The following is an 18,174-nucleotide window of genomic DNA, read 5'->3' on the forward strand; positions in this document are numbered from 1 at the left end:
GTCAGAAGTAGAATAATTTGAGAACACAAAACTTGAGTATATTTTGTCCGATCTACAATAAAATAGGTATATGAATTTAAAAATCTATTTAAAATATTTGAGAAGTAACATTATAGGTTCTTAAAATGAATAAATAAAAAGTTCTTTTTTTATGCCATCAATCTGAATTGAATTAAGACATACTTACGGTTCAAAGGAGTCAGGGTCGGGCGACTCGGGCGAACGTTAAAATTGTGTAACGTTGCAGGTAACAAATCCGACAGCGGGCTGGAGAGGGCGGTGAGGCGGGAGGAGGGGCAGCGCTTGGCGAGAGAGTACCAAGTCGCGTTTATGGAGACATCAGCTAAAACCGGACTGAACGTCGAAGCCGCCTTCGCCCACGTGGCGCGTTCGCTCGTTGCCAAAGCGAACCCCGTCGACCCGTCCAGGCTGGCGGTGCGCGCGCAGCCGTCTCAAGAACAAAGATCCTCGTGCCCGCCGTGTTCGTAAATTAAATTTCGCGCCATTCGGGACTTTGAATTTCGAAGTGGACCAATTCTGGCCAGTGTTACGTGCAATATATAATAAAGAGATCGAATAATTACATACATGTCTCCTTTTTAGTTCAGATGTTAAGGTTTAAGGCTGACAATGCACAATATTTCGTAAATAAATTCTTTTTTTCCTCGATTTAATTAAAAAAATATTATTTCTGCTTTTTGAAAATTTACAGTTTTGGAGTGCAATTATATATCAAAATTTTGTACCTCCGTAGCTACCTAATATAATATACCTTCCTACTTATAAAAAGATATTGTATAAATAATAATATTTATAAAAATATGATTTCGCGAGAATTTACTTATTTCGTCCTAAATTAAATTTTCAATATGTAGCTATTTTTCTTATTTTAATGTATTTACATATTCGACAAAATATAATCTTACCTGACCAATTTTTTATTTTACTTTAATCTTGAGTTTACACATCCTATGTTTCTCATTTTAAGTAACCAAATACTCTGTAATAATACTATTATATTTATGTATATAAACAAATAGTGTATTATGATGTTGTAATATGTAGTAGGTATGAATTTATAAGTACTTAATTAATTGAGAAACCATATTGGTAGGCATTTTCTGTCTACGCTCAACAAAGACAGTATAGTTATTTATGATATATATGTACCTACCTTACGTTTTCCTTGTTGATAAACTGAATAGTACAGGCATTGTTGAAAATTATGATTTAAATACCTATATACATAATACTTATAGCTAATAATTCTACAATTAATCGACGGTCTCGAAAAATCCATCTGCTGACCGTCACCAATCATTATAGATTGTGATAAATAGATGTCGCCACCGAACTTAAGATGGAGTATTATTAAGAATGTAATAATATAAAATTATCGTGTCACAGTGTTAGTCTCCAAATTCCTGCGAAACGGCTCGAATGATCCTTATGAAACTTTCTGTTTATAATTGGTAACTCTGAGAATCGGTAGTAAACTATATTTTAAGCCCCTAAGTAATAATGGTGCCCCACCCCAAATTTTTTTTTTGGACAATATTTTGTTTAGTTTATTTTTTTATGATTTGGCATAAAAAGACATACAACCTTACATTTTTAATCTTCTACCACCAACCCCTAGTAATAATCGCGATTTATTATTTCAACTTTTTTTGGCATTATTTTTAATGTTTAATTTTTTTATCATTCCATTAGAAATAATGTATAAATGGTTTTGCAATGGCAAACGTCGTTTTACATTTAAATAATATATAAATGTAAAACGACGTTTGCCGGATCAGCTAGTATAATTATAATAATCACTAACAAAAAATGCAACTCGTAAATCGATGTCGTTTTATTTTGATGTTTGTAATTCATCGACAGACCAATGCTTCAGTCACAGGGTAGTCTCTCAAGTAATCACAATAAAACAACATGGAGCCGAGTCCTGTTTTCGCCACATTCTGATCACATTGAAAGCGAAATCATTTTATTATTATAAAAGCAAATTTCTTGTTCAAAACACAGACTCATAAGTCGTGCTCTAGGATCAGAGGATGGCTTATAAGTTTGGCATACGGCTGCATCTCTGCCGATACCCTCAGGGATCAGACGTGAGCTATATGTATATGTCACAGTAAATGTAAATCCCAATTCTGTATATCCTATTTAAGAATCTTCTTACTGTTAAATTATAAGTAAGTTGTAAGTAGTAATATCTATATCAATGAAACAATAACCATAAATACAAATGGATGGAACTCCATACTATGTATTAATAACCCAATATTGTTAACTACGTGCTGAATGTTGCTTATGCGAAATATTAATAAAGAATAAAATTATATGGAAATTTTCAGATTTTTTATTTATTACCTAATAAAAAAGATAATCAAGATAGAAAAAGAACTCATAATGTATAAAACCACGTTTTGTCTAGTTCCTTAATTCCAAATTCGTTGTAGCTGTTACGTAATGAGGGACACCGATTTTATTCCCATCACGGCGGCGCCATCATATAGGTTTGTCACTACACACATTTTTAGTCTGTGTTTTTTTTTTAAATAATAGAACGAATATTCATAGATAATATTAACATTACCACTTAGCATTACCACCAAAATTATACTTACGACATAATTATTCTGGGGAACTTTTTTTTTTTTTGTTTTCATTATTTATTAATTTCGATATGTACCGCAATTATGGTGGTTCCAATAAAATGTTAATTATGTAGGTCCATCCAAAAATAATATCCCCAGTGCTTGGGAGTTCCCTTACTTGTATTCCCGGGAGAGATGCAGTAGTATAGCCTCAAAAATAGTAATTGTATTTAAAATGATTACACCTTTACCTAATATTATCTATGCTAATACGATCGATATCTACAAACTAAAAAAGTAGCAATACGCTAGCGATAGGGGTGCTGACCCCAAGAATTGAATTAATCCACTGTGCTACCCTTCACAAAAAAAGCCCATAATGTAATAGCTAAAGACCCGTTTATATGCTACTTAAAAAGCCCGAAATATGCATAAAAAGTATTTAAAATATGCTAGAAAAACGTTAAAATATGCAAGATCGATAAAAAAAGGAATTATTAGGTTTTTTTTATTTAATATCTGAACACATTTTGAGGAAGCAAGAAATGATTTCAGATTGCAGCCGTCTTTCGTAACATTTTTTGTATCGGTTTAACAAAATGGAAAAAAAAGCTTCGCAGGGAACATAAGATGCAAAATGTCCCCCATTCATTGGTATTTTTATTTATCCTAATAAATTAGTCCTATAGTATGGCCTAATATAGTTAAATATGCAGCTTTTCCAACTATGGTTTTTGGAATTATATGCAATAATCGGCGAAAATCGCCATAATGGCAAATGCGTTTGGTTAAATACCAACTCAAACCGACAGAAAATCGGTGTGTACTCTGTAGTGGTAGCATAACACCCACACCGTAGTGTTCCGGATTTGATTACCAGATGACCATTTAGAGAATTTTTACACTAAAATTTATTCGATTTGATGAGCTTTATAAGATTAACAATAGATTATTAGTTATATTACCTATAAATCATCTGTGGTAACTTATAACTTATATATTTATACACTATGGAACGAATATACCTAAGTCTTATTGTGCAAAAAAATATCAGGCTGTCTCCATCAGATGGGGTTACACAATCAGAAAACTCATATCAACAAAATGCCTAATGTCTTCATTGGGAGCTACTTATATACTCACATACTGGAGCTATAAATACAAAGCTATAGGTAGGTATGGTGATTAATTTAAGTAGCATCTGCTAGACGCATGCGTGATTAGCCCTAGATTAGGCTTCGGTGGCTGCCATGAAATTCAATGATGCAAAGGGTCGACACTTTGCCTACATGTAGGTAGGTAGTAACCTACCTACATGTAGGCTAAGTACACCTGTTCAAGATATATAACGTTAATACGTTGGAATTCCTTTACGGCTTTTGAAATCCCGCGCGTACTTTATAAAATGCACATTATCTTTTATTATAAGATACAGCCACATTTAAGTTGGTAATCAAGAACTCTATAAATTATTTTAATTAACGTTCAGGGCCCGTTACAGTTATTGACCTAGCGATTCCTTGTTTCGAAATCACGGAGAATCGAATATAATGTTGGCAGTAGGTACTTTCAACAATTTAGGATAAAATTATTAACCAATAATGTAAAAAAAAAGTTATAAAATAGATTAGGGAACATTACCATTATTTATACCATTTAAATAAATAAAATTTTAACAGGTACGGATTAATTCAATGAAAAAGAATAGTCTTTTACTTATTTAGGAGCTTCATTTATGTTTATCTATTTATATTTCGCGATTATAAGGTAACAAACACAAAGAAATTAATTTGTATAGTTTCAAAGTGTTCGAAAAAATAATAATTTTAACTAAAGAGTTTTGAAATTGCCGCTTTTATGGTTCCGATGCGAAGTTTATCGAAGTTTGAATTTTGGCGCTGTCATCATACCGGTTTAGAAAGAGATAGTATGATTTCATTCACCAAACTCAGTTGTTGCAAACATTTTGATAACCATGTTTGACATATTCTTAGGTTGCCATCATGAGAAAACTATGTAATAAAAAAATTGTTTTATTGCATTTAAAGCATATATTTTTAGATTAATTAGGGGATAATATCTTTAAAATTATAGCAAAATATTGGGCAAATTTTATAAAAGAATATTGTTTTAATAATTAAAGTAAAATCCATTTAAAATGAATAATACTTGGATTATAATATGTATTTAATATTACTTTAAGGTATACAATTTAAATATTAAAACGTAGTAAAGTTTACAATACTTTTTTAAAAAACGTAATATGTTCGTTATATTCATTATCGTTTTTGTTGACCCAAATGTTGATATTACATGACATAAACCACATTTTGCATTCGTTATGTTGGTCATACTGATGCTGTTTTACGCGCACATGCGCAGAACGACAGGTGGTCGCCGACTCGACCCAGCCGTCCCGACTGAACCTATCGACTTCTCGTGCTCATCATCAGCCGCTTTCGTGCTCTAGCAAGAACGATATGCAGTGCTTTGTGTTGAAGTGCTCGTGGTGACATGGCGTCCCTTTTTTAACCGTTGTAGATGGTGTGAAATCTTTCAAAATATAGTGTTTTTAAAATGAGTGTGAACTATGATCTTGTTTGTAGACTGTGCTTGTCATCTCGAGGCGAATTACTGCCGATTTTTCCTACCACCAGTTCCGATGACTCGGAACCTCCCGTCCTCGCTTCGAAAATTAAGGATTGCGTGTCCATACAGGTATGTAATGCTCTAAAGAGGCAATATAGTGAAGTTTTGAGTGAAAGTAGATCTTCGGCATACGTGAGAACTCGTCATCTGCCGACCGATGACGGGCAGCGCTGCGTTTAGGTGGAGATGTCGTAAGATCGTCCACCATTTTGTAATGTTCCATGGCTATCGCTCGGCTCGTGGCGGCGACGCGTCGCATTCCGTTTAGCCGGTGGGAATCGGCGCATATCATGAGGGTCGGGGCTTGGCATTATTCCCGGGGGTCAGGCCGGGAGGGGGCTGCGTATCGCTAGTTGCTAGGTATGGTCGGCGTTGGACATCGGCGTATTGATTTATCGGCGAGCGGCGAGACCAGCCTGCTGCTCGTTCCTCGTCGCGCCGAGCGGTCGAGCGTCGGCTGCGTCGGTGTGGCGCGCCTCGCGAGTGCGCTAGTGTACGTGTGTGCGTATATCGAGCGCTAACCCTCGAGGGGCTCACAGCTCGCTGGATGCCGCCGCCCGCCTGCCACTCGACTCGCTTCTACTTATTCGGTCGAGGAGCAGCCGCTCGCCGGCGCGTTTATACCTACGCCTACCTACTTAGTTTCTCCTCGATAGGCGAGGCGCGGTTTCGCCGCGCTCGTTTCTGATGAAATGCGTCGTGGTGCGCGCCCATTCGCCATCCCTGATGTGATTGCGTATGATTTATTATTTCAGATAACCGAAAATGACGACTTGCCGACAAATATCTGCAGGAAATGCGTGGACAATGTCAATAACTGGCATGTATTCAAGTCTGTATGTGAAAGGACTCAAAACAAACTACAGTCTCTGATTAATAAAGATGGCAGCCAACTAGAAGAGGTGGGTTTATTTTTCTGGACAATTTAAGCTTGGAATGTCAGTTTTTACTTTGTTATTCTATTGTTTACATGTTGTATCATGGATTTTCAGGTGAAAATAAAGAGTGAACCATTATCTGATGAGGCTTATGATGATGGAGTTGTTATTGATGGATCCTACCATGACAGTGAGGTGTGTACCACTTCTACTTATACACTAATATCATCTTGTTATAATAGTTGAATATGGAAGAATTATTGGTCAATATCTACACTGCAAGATGCCTATAAGTAGCATTTTGGTGTCAAGGACATGTGAACAGTTGTGAAGTCATTAATGTACAAGGAACTTGTGTGAAGTGATAATGTGCTTCACTGCTGTTTGTTACTTTGATACTGTTCTTGTTTATTGGGAATAAATATATTGTTTTTTATTTTAATTATAATGCATAGAAAGTGCAATTAAAAAAAAAAGACTTATATTTTCTGTAGGCTAGTGTCCTTGTAGGTCACATTTTTATAATGACATTATTCTATGACCACATTATGTTAAATCAAATATTTAAATCATTATTATATTGATGACTGGTGACTTTTGAACATAAAATATTATGCTTCTGCGAGTTTTATGGGCCATAGTGTTACAGATACACTTATTGCTTTGTGTGACCTATTTTAATTTAGTTATAATAACATAATGGGATGAGTACTCACATAGCAGAAATTTGTTGTTAAAAATTTTAAAATATTCATAAAAAAATTTATAATAAAAATGAAAAACCATAATATTAGATTAATTTAGCTCCATTAATTTTACAACTTTCTGTCTATAATTTAAATACTTCTGCATCCCCAAATAACATTCACTAGGTGATTAATAAAATAGAAAAATATTTTTAAATATACTAATGATTTAATGTAAACAATTTCAGAATGCCACATCAAGTAAAGTGCAGCCAGAAGGGCCTCCAATCTTGGCGTCGCTGGGGCTCACGCCAAGGAGTGATAAGGTAAAGATTACAGACCACACACCTTATCTATTCAAACAACTGCTACACACATCAGATATTAGCTTCATGATATTTATTGTGACACTTCAGTTTCCTACTCTTGAAATAGAACATTTTGCAATTAAGTTTATACTTTTCTTTTTTGTATTTAGTTGTATGTTAATACATAAATGTCTTACGTTATGAAGTGTGAAGAAAACAGTGTGAGAATAGTTCAATTGAATTAATTTCATCCGCAGACAAATGTGGACCCCCGTATGGATTGGCATCGGGTCCATGCGATATTGAACATGGTACAAGACAGCGATATCATTGATTCCCTTCAGACAACAGAAGAGTGTGATGTGCTTCAGTATTCTGATCACGATTCTGAATCTGAAACAGAACTTCAACCAAACATTGATGACATGTTCATAGATTGCAAAAGTGGTTATTTATGTAGGAATAATAAAATAATATCGAAAAATCCCAAACTATCATCAACACTTAAAAACGAAAAGGTTAAACAGGCTGCTAATTTGAGGAAGCGTAAAATTGATACAATTAAACATTGTGCTCAACCCAAAGATGCATGGCAATTATTTTTTACCGATGACCTGATTGAGCAAATTGTGTTATCCACTAATGATAATATAGCCAGAAATGGAAACAGTTATTTAGTTCCTACATCTGTTTGTGAAATAAAAACTGTCATTGGCATATTGTACTTGAATGGTATAATGAGGCCAACGCATCAGAAATGCAGTGACCTTTGGAACAGCGAGTGTGGCGTTCCATGCATTAGAAAAGCGATGAAATACGAACGGTTCAAGTTTATATTGCAGTACATGAGATTCGATAAGGAAGATGCAGACAGCATAATACAATTGGATATAATGAAACGCATACGTAAAGTTTTCGAAATTTTCGCTATGAACTGTCGGACGACTTTCGAAATCCAAAATGTTGCAGTCGTTGACGAGATTATTGTGCCAGTTTACGGACCTTGCCCATTCCGATACGAAATTGATAAAAAACCGTTAAAACGTGGCGTAAAAATGGTGTTGATGGTTGACCCGTCTAATTTTTATGTGAGTAACGTGGATGTGATCATGGATCCTTATTTTGAAGCAGAGGAGATTGTCAAAAAAATAGCCCAACATTTGGCAGGTTCGGGAAGAGTTATTATCATGGATAGTTGGTATGGATCAATTCCACTTATGGATTTGCTGAAGAACCAGTATCAAATGTATTCTATTGTAGCTCTTAATCCTAAAGATGATGTTATACCACCTCTGTTTCTCTCGCAATATAGGAAACGAAGGTCCTTTATGTCTGCATTTTTAGATGATGATTTATGTCTGACATCATATGTGAACTCTGACATGAAGTCGGTGAATGTACTAACAAATGACCCAAGATTCTACAAGCGAGGCCATGTTAACAACACAACAGTAGTGTCGTTATATAAAAAGAATCAATCCGCTGTAGAAGTTCTTGATGTTTTAATGCATTATTATACAACAATGCAGTACACAAATGATTGGACACTTTCAATATTTTGCACATTACTTAACATTGCTGCGGTAAATGCTCAAGTTATGTGGAATATGCAGAGCGGTAACAATGTTGTACAAAGACGCTCTTTCATCAAAGATTTGTCTATAAGTCTGTTGGATAATGAAGAAGGAATGGCATTGTCGCCTATAAACGACATTCCAGAAAGAAAGAAAAGATTTAGTCATTTGCAAGATACAGTGCCATATTATAAAAATAGAAAGAGGTGCAGGATTTGTATAAAGACTTTAAAGCGGGATAGAAGAACGAAACAATTTTGTGTTAAATGTGGGCAGAATATTTGTAGGGAACATTGTGTGATGGTTTGCACAATGTGTGTTGGTTAAAATTCATTCATAATTCATTGTTATATTTTTGTAAGTTTATTTCAATAGAGTTTTTTATTACTGTTTGATTGACTACCTAAATAATATTATTTCAGCAAAGTTACATTATACATTGTGTTTTTTAATATGTTATGTAAGATACAGTTTTTTTTCAATACTTATTATTTCGGCTGTTGGTTCTCGTGGTAACATATTATTTTATCTAGAAGGTCCCAGGTTTAATTCAACACATGTGTTTTTCAAAAACAATTTGATCAGAATTGCATCACCTGGGGCTGTAGAAATATGTCAGGCGGTGGGTTTTAAAAACTAAGCGAAAATCTTTCTGCAATATCCTTGAAAAAGTAGTCAACCCATAATTGAGTCAGATAAGTGCAAAAGAAAAAAAAACTTATTATCATGCGGTTTAGAAACTAGTTTTGTTTTTTGTTACTTTGATTGAGCTGGTTATGGTTATAATCAATTGTGTTAAGATCCCCTTCACTTATAATATTTTATCTATTTTATATGTTATACAGAAAAATAAATTTGTATTTCCTATCATAAGATAGACTTATGGAGCGTCATGTTAATAATAGAGATTTTACAAAATAAATTATTAAAAATATATACCATATTTTCTATTCATAGAATTAAATTTTAGTTGTGCAAGTTCCAGCATAAGGTACATGATGTAATATTTTAATTGGATATACTTTACATTGAATATTGTACTAAAAATAAAAACTTTTTATTCTAGGGCATGGAGAGTGAAAAAGACGAAGATGAAGAAGAGGAAGAGATGAATGAATCCGCTCAATCCTATACCAAGGTTGCAAATATGCCCGAAGTTTCTATCACGGTGATGCGTCCGTCAGGTGAAACGCTGCACGCACGACAAGGTATCCAACAATTAGCATCCAAAGACTGTCTCGTTTGCGGGAGGTCTTATAGATACTCTCACAATGCCAGACGGCACGAGCTTACGGCTCATAGTTTCGACAGGTACACCAATAAAATCACAACCAAGAAATCTCACCTGCGTCTGCAACCTAAATTGAGACCTAACCCCTTCAACCCAAAGGCGAGATTAATGCCAAATCCTATTAGCCATAAAATGCAATATATACCTAAGAACATCCCAGCCAAAATAATACCCCAGAAGATCATCACCCCGCCGAAACCCATCCCTATTAAAACAGCGAAAGCTCTTCAAAATAATTTGCCATATCCCCTTCGAATTAAGGCGCTCAAGGACTTACAAATAAAGAAAAAAGAGCCCCAGATTTTGAAAACACTGCTGACTGCTAAACCTGAAGTTCTGGTGTCCGAGCCAGAGATTATAAATTCCGGTCCAGAAAGTCCTGAAACACTAATATCTGAACCGGAAATCGCATCATTCCAAGTAGAGGCTATATTGTCCGAACCGGACCACGAGGCTTATGAACATCACCAAGGAGACGATGAAGTCGATGGTGAAATGCACAATAATCAAAATCCAAACTATGACACGGTCGATATGGATTCTGAAAATGAAATTGAAATTGCCAGACAACAAGAACACGACCAAGACGGTGATCAAATGGAATCCCAGGACAATATGCATCATGATGATGACAATAACATGGACGCGGGTCACAGTGATAATGAGAAAGAGCATAATGATGAAACTGTTGACAGTCAAGATCAAATGGTGATCGATGAGGGCACTGAAATTAAAACCGAGGAGGACGATGGTAAGGAAGAAGAAGGTAATGAAGACAAAGAACCTGAGGAAAATGAACATGAAATGAATAATGAAGAAAACGATGATGATGATGAAGAGTTGCCGCCTATCGCGCCGGTGGTCGAAATCAACGAAGACATCCAAGGTAACTCTTACAATAGTGAGTTAAACGAAATGAATGAGGAGGAGGAGGAAGAAGAACTTGATGAGACAGCAGATCCTAACGAAGCTGCCGACGCAAAAGAACTCGACCCTAACAAAGTTTACGTGACAAAGACCCAAAGAGATTTTATTCGGAGGTATCGCGATGTCATTGAGCAAATTAATACAAAGAGATGTTTGTGCTGTGACCGAGAACATCCTCGACGGAAAGCAGTCATACAGCACTTACAGAAAAATGGACACAAAGTTCCCAAACATACATGCTACAACTGCGTCATTACTTTTGGCCATATAGGGGCTTTACTAAGCCACATGAGATCAAACTCATGTACTGATCTCTGGAAAATAATATACAACGAAAATGGAATTACCGATGACTTAGTTCTTCAAGATGGACCTAAGGATACCAAGGTTCAATATAAGGATATTTTCAACGCTAGATCTTATGCGTGCAAACTATGTCCAGCTAAATTCCAATTGAAGCAATTTATAATGAAACATATGATGGACGTGCACGAAGATGGACAATCCAGGGTGCCCCTCGGCTGTGTCCATTGTCGAGCCAGATTCAAAGACAAGAATTTATTGAAAAAACATATTCGCAACGGTGAATGCACTGTTTATATATCTTGCGATTTATGTTCGGAAAAATTCGGAAATATGCAAGATTTTAATGACCACGCACTGGCGGTACATGCCGGTAGTTTTGATCAGTCGGACAACGCGAACAAATGTGTAGACGGTCGGCCGACTGATTGTCCGATATGTGGCAAGAAGAACCAAAACTACACACTGTTAGTAAAGCATTTGAAAACCATTCATAATGAAGAGAAACCACATTATTGTAAACATTGTGATGCAAAGTTTGAGCAAGCTGCTGACCTAAACAAACACATTTACAAGGAGCACTCTGACAGATCAATGATCATGCAGAGTAGTGAACCCGACATGTCTTTGGTGAAAGAGGAGGCTGAAGAGTACCATTACTCTTGTACTGAATGCAACGCCATATTTGAGACTGTGGACGCTTGGACCGATCACCAAGTCGCTGAACATAATCAGGTCGCTCACCACTGCGATCAATGTGATAAGAAGTTCCTACGTCCTTCGGAACTCGCGGAGCATAAGAACACACATTTGCGTGTGAAATTCTACCCGTGCAGTGTTTGCTCAAACTCTTACAGCACTCCACAGAAGCTTTCAGAACACGTGCAACAAGCACATCCCGGAGTTCGAACAATGGCCTCGGCAGACTCTGAATTCTATTGCGACATTTGCATCCGATCATTCAAAAGTCGTCAGGCTTATTCTAATCACATGCGTATCCACGCGAAGGTGCCGACCACTAACAGAAAACCAGGTGAACCTAAGAGTTTTGCACCACAGATTATTGGAAAACCGATCAAACAGTTTTCTATGATGCAGCCTGGAGTGGTCTCATTCAAGCCTAGTTACAATGTTCCTAATGCACCTTATTGCTGCGATTTGTGTGGCAAAGGGTTTATGCACAAAAAGAATATATGGAAGCATAAGAAAGTGTTACATGCTGATATTATTAATGACAGAAACGACAGCGAGGAAAACACAATGCAGGCGTCTACTGAAGAGGAGGAATTCAATAATGAAGAAAATGGCACAGGCCTGTCGACGCCGCAATTTAACAGTTTCAATTTCGCGAACTTCTCGAGCAATTTACAACAATCGCAACAAGAGTCTATGCCCTACTCATGTGAGCTATGCTTCCAACGATTCCCGCTGCGAAGTAGTTTATGGAAACATAAACAAAACAAGCACGGTATTATAAATTCAAATCTTGACGCCTCAGAAACCCATTCTCAGGCGTCGGGAGGTGACGGCAGTAGCAGGTCTAGTTGTACCATTTGCAAAATATCCTTCGCGGACAAGAAATCCTACTACAGACACCGTAAGAATGTCCACAAATCTTCTGTTCAAATGTGCAAATTATGTGGCAAGCCACTGAGCTCTACCCTAGAACTTTACGAACATTTGAAGTCGACTCACGCACGGGAACTGTTGGGATATAACGCAAACCAGGGGTCGAGCAAATCTCAAGAACCACCTCAAGATATGGAACCCGATGACGATAACGATAATGAGGCCGCCGACCCGAGTGTAGATTATCAGGCAAGATACCCTTGCGACACTTGCGGTAAACAATTTGTCGGATTGCTCGCTTTGCAGAACCATCAATGTATCAACCAATTACCTGCGCAACCACAGACGTTTGACTGTGAAATTTGTCATAAGAGCTACACATCCATCGCCGCGCTGAAAAGTCATCGCGGTTGGCACTTGCGCTCTCCCGACGGCAAAGCGGCCGCCAATAATTCTGGCCTGTGGATGCCGCAGCATAAAGTGACTAATAAGGTGAGCAAGTATGAGGTCGTGGACCCATCCCAGTTTGCGAAAGTAACACATTCAACTCCCGCCTCAGTCGCCAAGAGAAGATTACCACCCGAAGTGGAAGTGACCGTCGTCAACCCAAACAAGAAATTGAGGTCTGACGATTCGATGGAAATGGAACAGCACAGCTCGGGCGCGGTCGAAGACAGGTACTGCACGATTTGCGACAAAGAGTTCACCAAACGCGCCGCGTACCAGCGCCACATGGACGAGGTCCATCAACCAAATTCGGTGTTCTGTCCGGTGTGCGACAAAAGTTTCACCAGAAAATCTACGCTGTTAGTGCACATGAAGAAGCACTACGAAGGAGGCGAGGGGAGTTCGTCGATGACGGCGAACATGGAAGACGAGTACTCGTGCGAGCTGTGCGGCGCGGCGTGCGAGAGCGCGAAGGCGCTGCGCGTGCACCGCGAGCGGCACCACGGCGAGGACTCGGCCGAGTCGGAGGACGAGCCGCCTGCGCCCGCGCCGCCGCCCGGCGAGTTCACGTGCGCGCAGTGCGGCGACGGCGTGGCCACCCCGCGCGACCTCATCGCGCACCGCACCATGCACGCCACGCCCACCGGCTTCTACTGCAACATTTGCAAGGTGTACTTCGCGAGGGCCATCGATCTCTCCACGCACACTCGCGCCAGACACCCGGACTACAAAAAAGTATTCTTCCACTGCTCCATATGCGAACGGTCCTTTATGAATAAGAAAAATTTACAGAGACACATAGAAATGACGCACTGATCCTATACTCCTTGTCTAATGGCGATCCGAGCGCGTAGTGAGCGAGATGGTGTTCGCTGGACAGTGTGCCGGGCCGTGCGCTACACACCAGAGTTGAAGTTGAAGTGGTGGCAGTGGTGCGGGTCTCAAACAAACGTGCGATACACTTTTTTTATTGTAAATAGATTTTGTCTACATTTATACATACTCAGACATCCACAGTTTCACAAGAATGTGAGTGTCTTAGAATAGTATAGTTTCCATTTTAATTTCGTTTGTTCTTGTCGATAAGTCTTTGCTCACATTACGGTTATTTATTATTTTATCGTGCGTTCCGAGTGATCGATGTGGTTTGTTTACGTGTTAGCGACATTACATTTAAAACTTTCGACTCACTTGGACTCTATTCTAGACATATTTTGTATGTTATGTAAGTACTTATCATGATTTGAGAATGATAACAATTAGGTGAAAATTAATATAATGGTTAATTTTATCTTTTAATGTTGGAAAAACGGGCCAAAATTATGAGCATAGTCAAAATCAGTCAAAACCAGTGTTAGGTAAATAAGTGTCATTTGTTTATTTTAAATGATGTGTGACTAAGCTGAATGGTGTCTTGGGATCAGAATGATCTCCGAGTGATTTATTTTTAATTTTAAATGTTAGTTCAACTACAAATATTATGTAAATATAATATTGCAATTTCGGGAACTATATGAGTTAATGGAAAGCTCGTTTGTGTTTAAAATGTACTGATTATTTTAAATAATTACAAACTATATATTTTGTATAAAGTGACCACTAAGGACATATCTCCTCATCTATGGCAACAAATGTAATTTAGTAATACACGACGTAACGGGGCCTAATCGCGAGTTGTAAAACTAAGATAAATATAAGGAAATTCTCTTCATGATTACATTTAAAAAACTTTTTAATTTTATATAAATCGTTATAAATATAAATTATTTTTGTCATTTATCACGAGCCGTGCCAAAATAAAAAAAAAAAAAAAGTTATTTTGCCTCATCGTTATACAAACTATAGCACATATTTATGAGAAACTGTTCCTGTTATATACGTTAGATCTTAAATTGTACGATGTAGCCACAGATAAGCGCTTTATAAATGATAACCCATTAAGATTGTTTTAATTAAAAATCAAATGTACAGTCAATATGTCGTTTCCTAGATTTTAACTCCACTCTAATACGCAGTTTTCTCCGAGACCGATAGTAAATAAGCAATATTTTACCTGTAATCAAAATCAATTCATCAGGCATATAATTACAAAATGCAAAAAACTTTATCAATATAAAAATATTGGTTAGTAAAAATTGTGTGAAATATATTTGTAGCAGAAATCATAATGAAAATTTATTGTAAATTTTATCGATGAATTATGATAGTTTAAAAATGATCTAAGATTATTATACTATAGTTGCTTGATATTATGGTGACTGAAATACTATCCCCCTTATTCATAGACGTTATTTATCTAAGGACGGCGCTTTGCTGTGATAACAAGTCTGTTTCTCAGCTTTGTTTATCTGACAGCTTGTTGTTTGTTCAGCTTTGTCTGACAGCCAACTAGATTCAAGTTGTATCTCAATATTATCCAATCACAACGGCCCTATTTCTACGCACTGCGAAGGCTGCCATGCCGTCAGAACTGAGAAACACAATTGTTTTCACAGCAATGCTCCGTCCTTAGATAAATAACGTCTATGAATAAGGGGGTAATAATACAAATATTACACTGCCTTGTCGCCTATATGCTTATTTGTCCAACCGAGTTTTTTCGCATAAGTTATTAATGCAGAATTGATATCTTTTCAATCGATTACAGTCGATTACAGCTGTGTTGGTGCCAACTAACATTTCTCGGTTTGACAAATAAACAATGATGAGTCGAGTTTTTTATTCGACGGAGTAATTTGACAGATGCAGTGTTGCCAGAGGTACAGGAATTTTAATATTTATTAAGTGAATGTTTTCGACACTTAGGTACAAGTTTATTATTATTAAGTATTCAATATTAAATGGTAAAATGTAATGCACCCTGGTGGCGTTACATATTATATGCCAAGACGAACTGAATGAACTGATTCAAGAGAATGAAAGTATGAAATATGTGGGTATGAATTTGTGCACAGATAAAAATAAGAGTAAAGGAGGCATAATCTGATTTTGGATCGTTTACAATAAAGAATTAAAAATTCCATTTTTTAATTCAAAAGGACTGAGGGTTAACTGGCAACATTCGTGCATTTACAGTTGTCAAATTACTCTATCGAATTAAAAACTCAAGTACACGTATTGTTAACGAAATAGTATTTGTACCTATGTACAACATAATGTATAAGTTGGTTAAATACCCACACAGTTATCCAGACATGAAATTATTGTTAAACATAACGAGACCATAAAAATAAAAACCTCGCTATTTTTCGGGAAAATGTGGATGTACCGAAGCCGTAAACGTTAACTTTGATGGTGGTAGGATATATTTTATATCCGCCTGGATAGCGACCGTCTAAAAGGTAGAGTTGGATAGGACATGACATGAAAAAGAGTTTGTAAGAGTAGCCTCTTAGCATTGAGCCGGTACAAAGTCCTACTTCAAATGAGGCGAGGCTTACTGAGGCTCGGCGCTTCTATGTGCGCCTTACAGTATTTTGTAATGTTAACACTCAAAACATTTCTCTCTCGCTCGCGACTCGAAACGCAGTAACGTAATGTTCATTGTAAAATAACGTCCTATTGTAATTTGTAGCATGCAGTTCTCTAACTCTGTATTCGTCCTATAGTTTAAGAGACGGCGAATGAGTAACCATCTGCTGCGACATAAAATTTGAAATAGTACAATATATAATTTTGAGCCACTTACATCTTGACGTCATGTACGGGAAAAATGTACCGCCTACTAAACGTTACCAAAAGGTATTAAAGCCCGCCATAGTGTCCCACGTAAGTTTGTCGCAGTCCGGGATCAACCTGTGTATATCCAGTTCCAACAGGACGGCATAGTTGTGTTGATTGCCGAGTAGTCATGTTTTGTCAGTTGACGATTCTATTCGCTCCCAACCCAGTTACCACTGGGTGCAGTGGGTCACTATTCAGTGAAAAAAAATGCGCCCTAAAGCAGGTTATTTTATTGTCCTGGTCTATATTTAACAATACTTGCATGTCTGTATTATCGTGAGGTGTTATAAAAATCAAACATTGCAGACAAAAATTACTTGTGCATGAACATATTTTTTTTAGTTTCATGATTTGTAGGAGGTACGGACATCTTGCTGTTTCTTTGAAATTTTGACTATGGCGTTTTGTCAATCGGTGCATGCGATTTCATATAAATATTACCCTAAATCATTGCCAAAAATAATTTAAACAAAACAAATATTCTATTGGTGATTTTTATGTTTAGTATTACGCAATATAAATGATTTCGTAAGTTATAGCATTATTTATTGCATCATAACCATATATTCAGTTTGTTCTATGTTTTATACCTATGTATAGCCTGTCCAAGAAAATAAAAAACCTGCTATGAGGTCGCCACTTTTGCTTTTACGTTTTAAAATTAATGGTGTCGATATAAAAAAAAGCTCTATATTTTACAACATAGCCAGATTTTTTATTATCCTAGGTATATTTTTTATCTATCCCTGAAAATATAGTTATTGAGACTCGAAACTGTCATGATACTCATGGCTTATAGTAACTTGTCAATTTAATGCAATTATCATTTTGTCTATAGATCTCGGTGAGAAATGTGTTGTAGAATTATTTTAGGCCATTTAGTATGTTAAAACGGTACCTTATTAAATATATTGTCCATAGGTGAGGTACACCTTTGTCATCTTTGTGGTTTGATAAATAAAGTGACTTAATGATTATTATGTGTTTGTTTCATTTTTGTTACCAATTGCAGTTAGTGTTATTTTGGTGTCCATTGTTGCGGGGCAGTGATTAAGTGTCTTGAACCGTGTGGTTTGGAGTTTAATTCCTTGTACAGCTATTCCTTTTTTTTAATTAAGCACATGTGTTTTTCACAACAATGACACATCACGCCTTTATCTCCGAATGGGTAGGCAGGGGTGCTTTTCGCAAATGTGTTTCATCCCATGATGTACCA

The 18,174-nt window shown here is 36.9% G+C and overlaps 2 protein-coding genes across 3 annotated transcripts in view; both read left to right on the plus strand.

Moving 5' to 3' along the window:
* Nucleotides 1-2,356, plus strand: part of LOC115453110 (ras-related protein Rab-37) — a 61,563-nt gene extending 59,207 nt beyond the window's left edge. For both annotated transcript variants that reach the window (XM_030181793.2, XM_030181872.2), the window contains exon 6: nucleotides 248-2,356. In XM_030181793.2, the coding sequence (XP_030037653.1) occupies nucleotides 248-489 (242 nt within the window). In that variant the 3' untranslated portion in view covers nucleotides 490-2,356. The remainder of the gene's footprint in view (nucleotides 1-247) is intronic.
* A 2,614-nt stretch (nucleotides 2,357-4,970) lies between these two features.
* Nucleotides 4,971-17,938, plus strand: LOC115453876 (zinc finger protein 423). The gene is made up of 5 exons (XM_030182634.2): nucleotides 4,971-5,321; nucleotides 6,008-6,154; nucleotides 6,245-6,325; nucleotides 7,065-7,142; nucleotides 9,765-17,938. The coding sequence occupies exons 1-5, from the start codon at nucleotides 5,181-5,183 to the stop codon at nucleotides 14,049-14,051; spliced, it is 4,734 nt and encodes a 1,577-aa protein (XP_030038494.1). The 5' UTR covers nucleotides 4,971-5,180; the 3' UTR covers nucleotides 14,052-17,938.
* The last annotated feature ends 236 nt before the right edge of the window (nucleotides 17,939-18,174 follow it).

This window comes from Manduca sexta, chromosome 17 (assembly GCF_014839805.1).
Source record: "Manduca sexta isolate Smith_Timp_Sample1 chromosome 17, JHU_Msex_v1.0, whole genome shotgun sequence".
NCBI lineage: Eukaryota > Metazoa > Arthropoda > Insecta > Lepidoptera > Sphingidae > Manduca > Manduca sexta.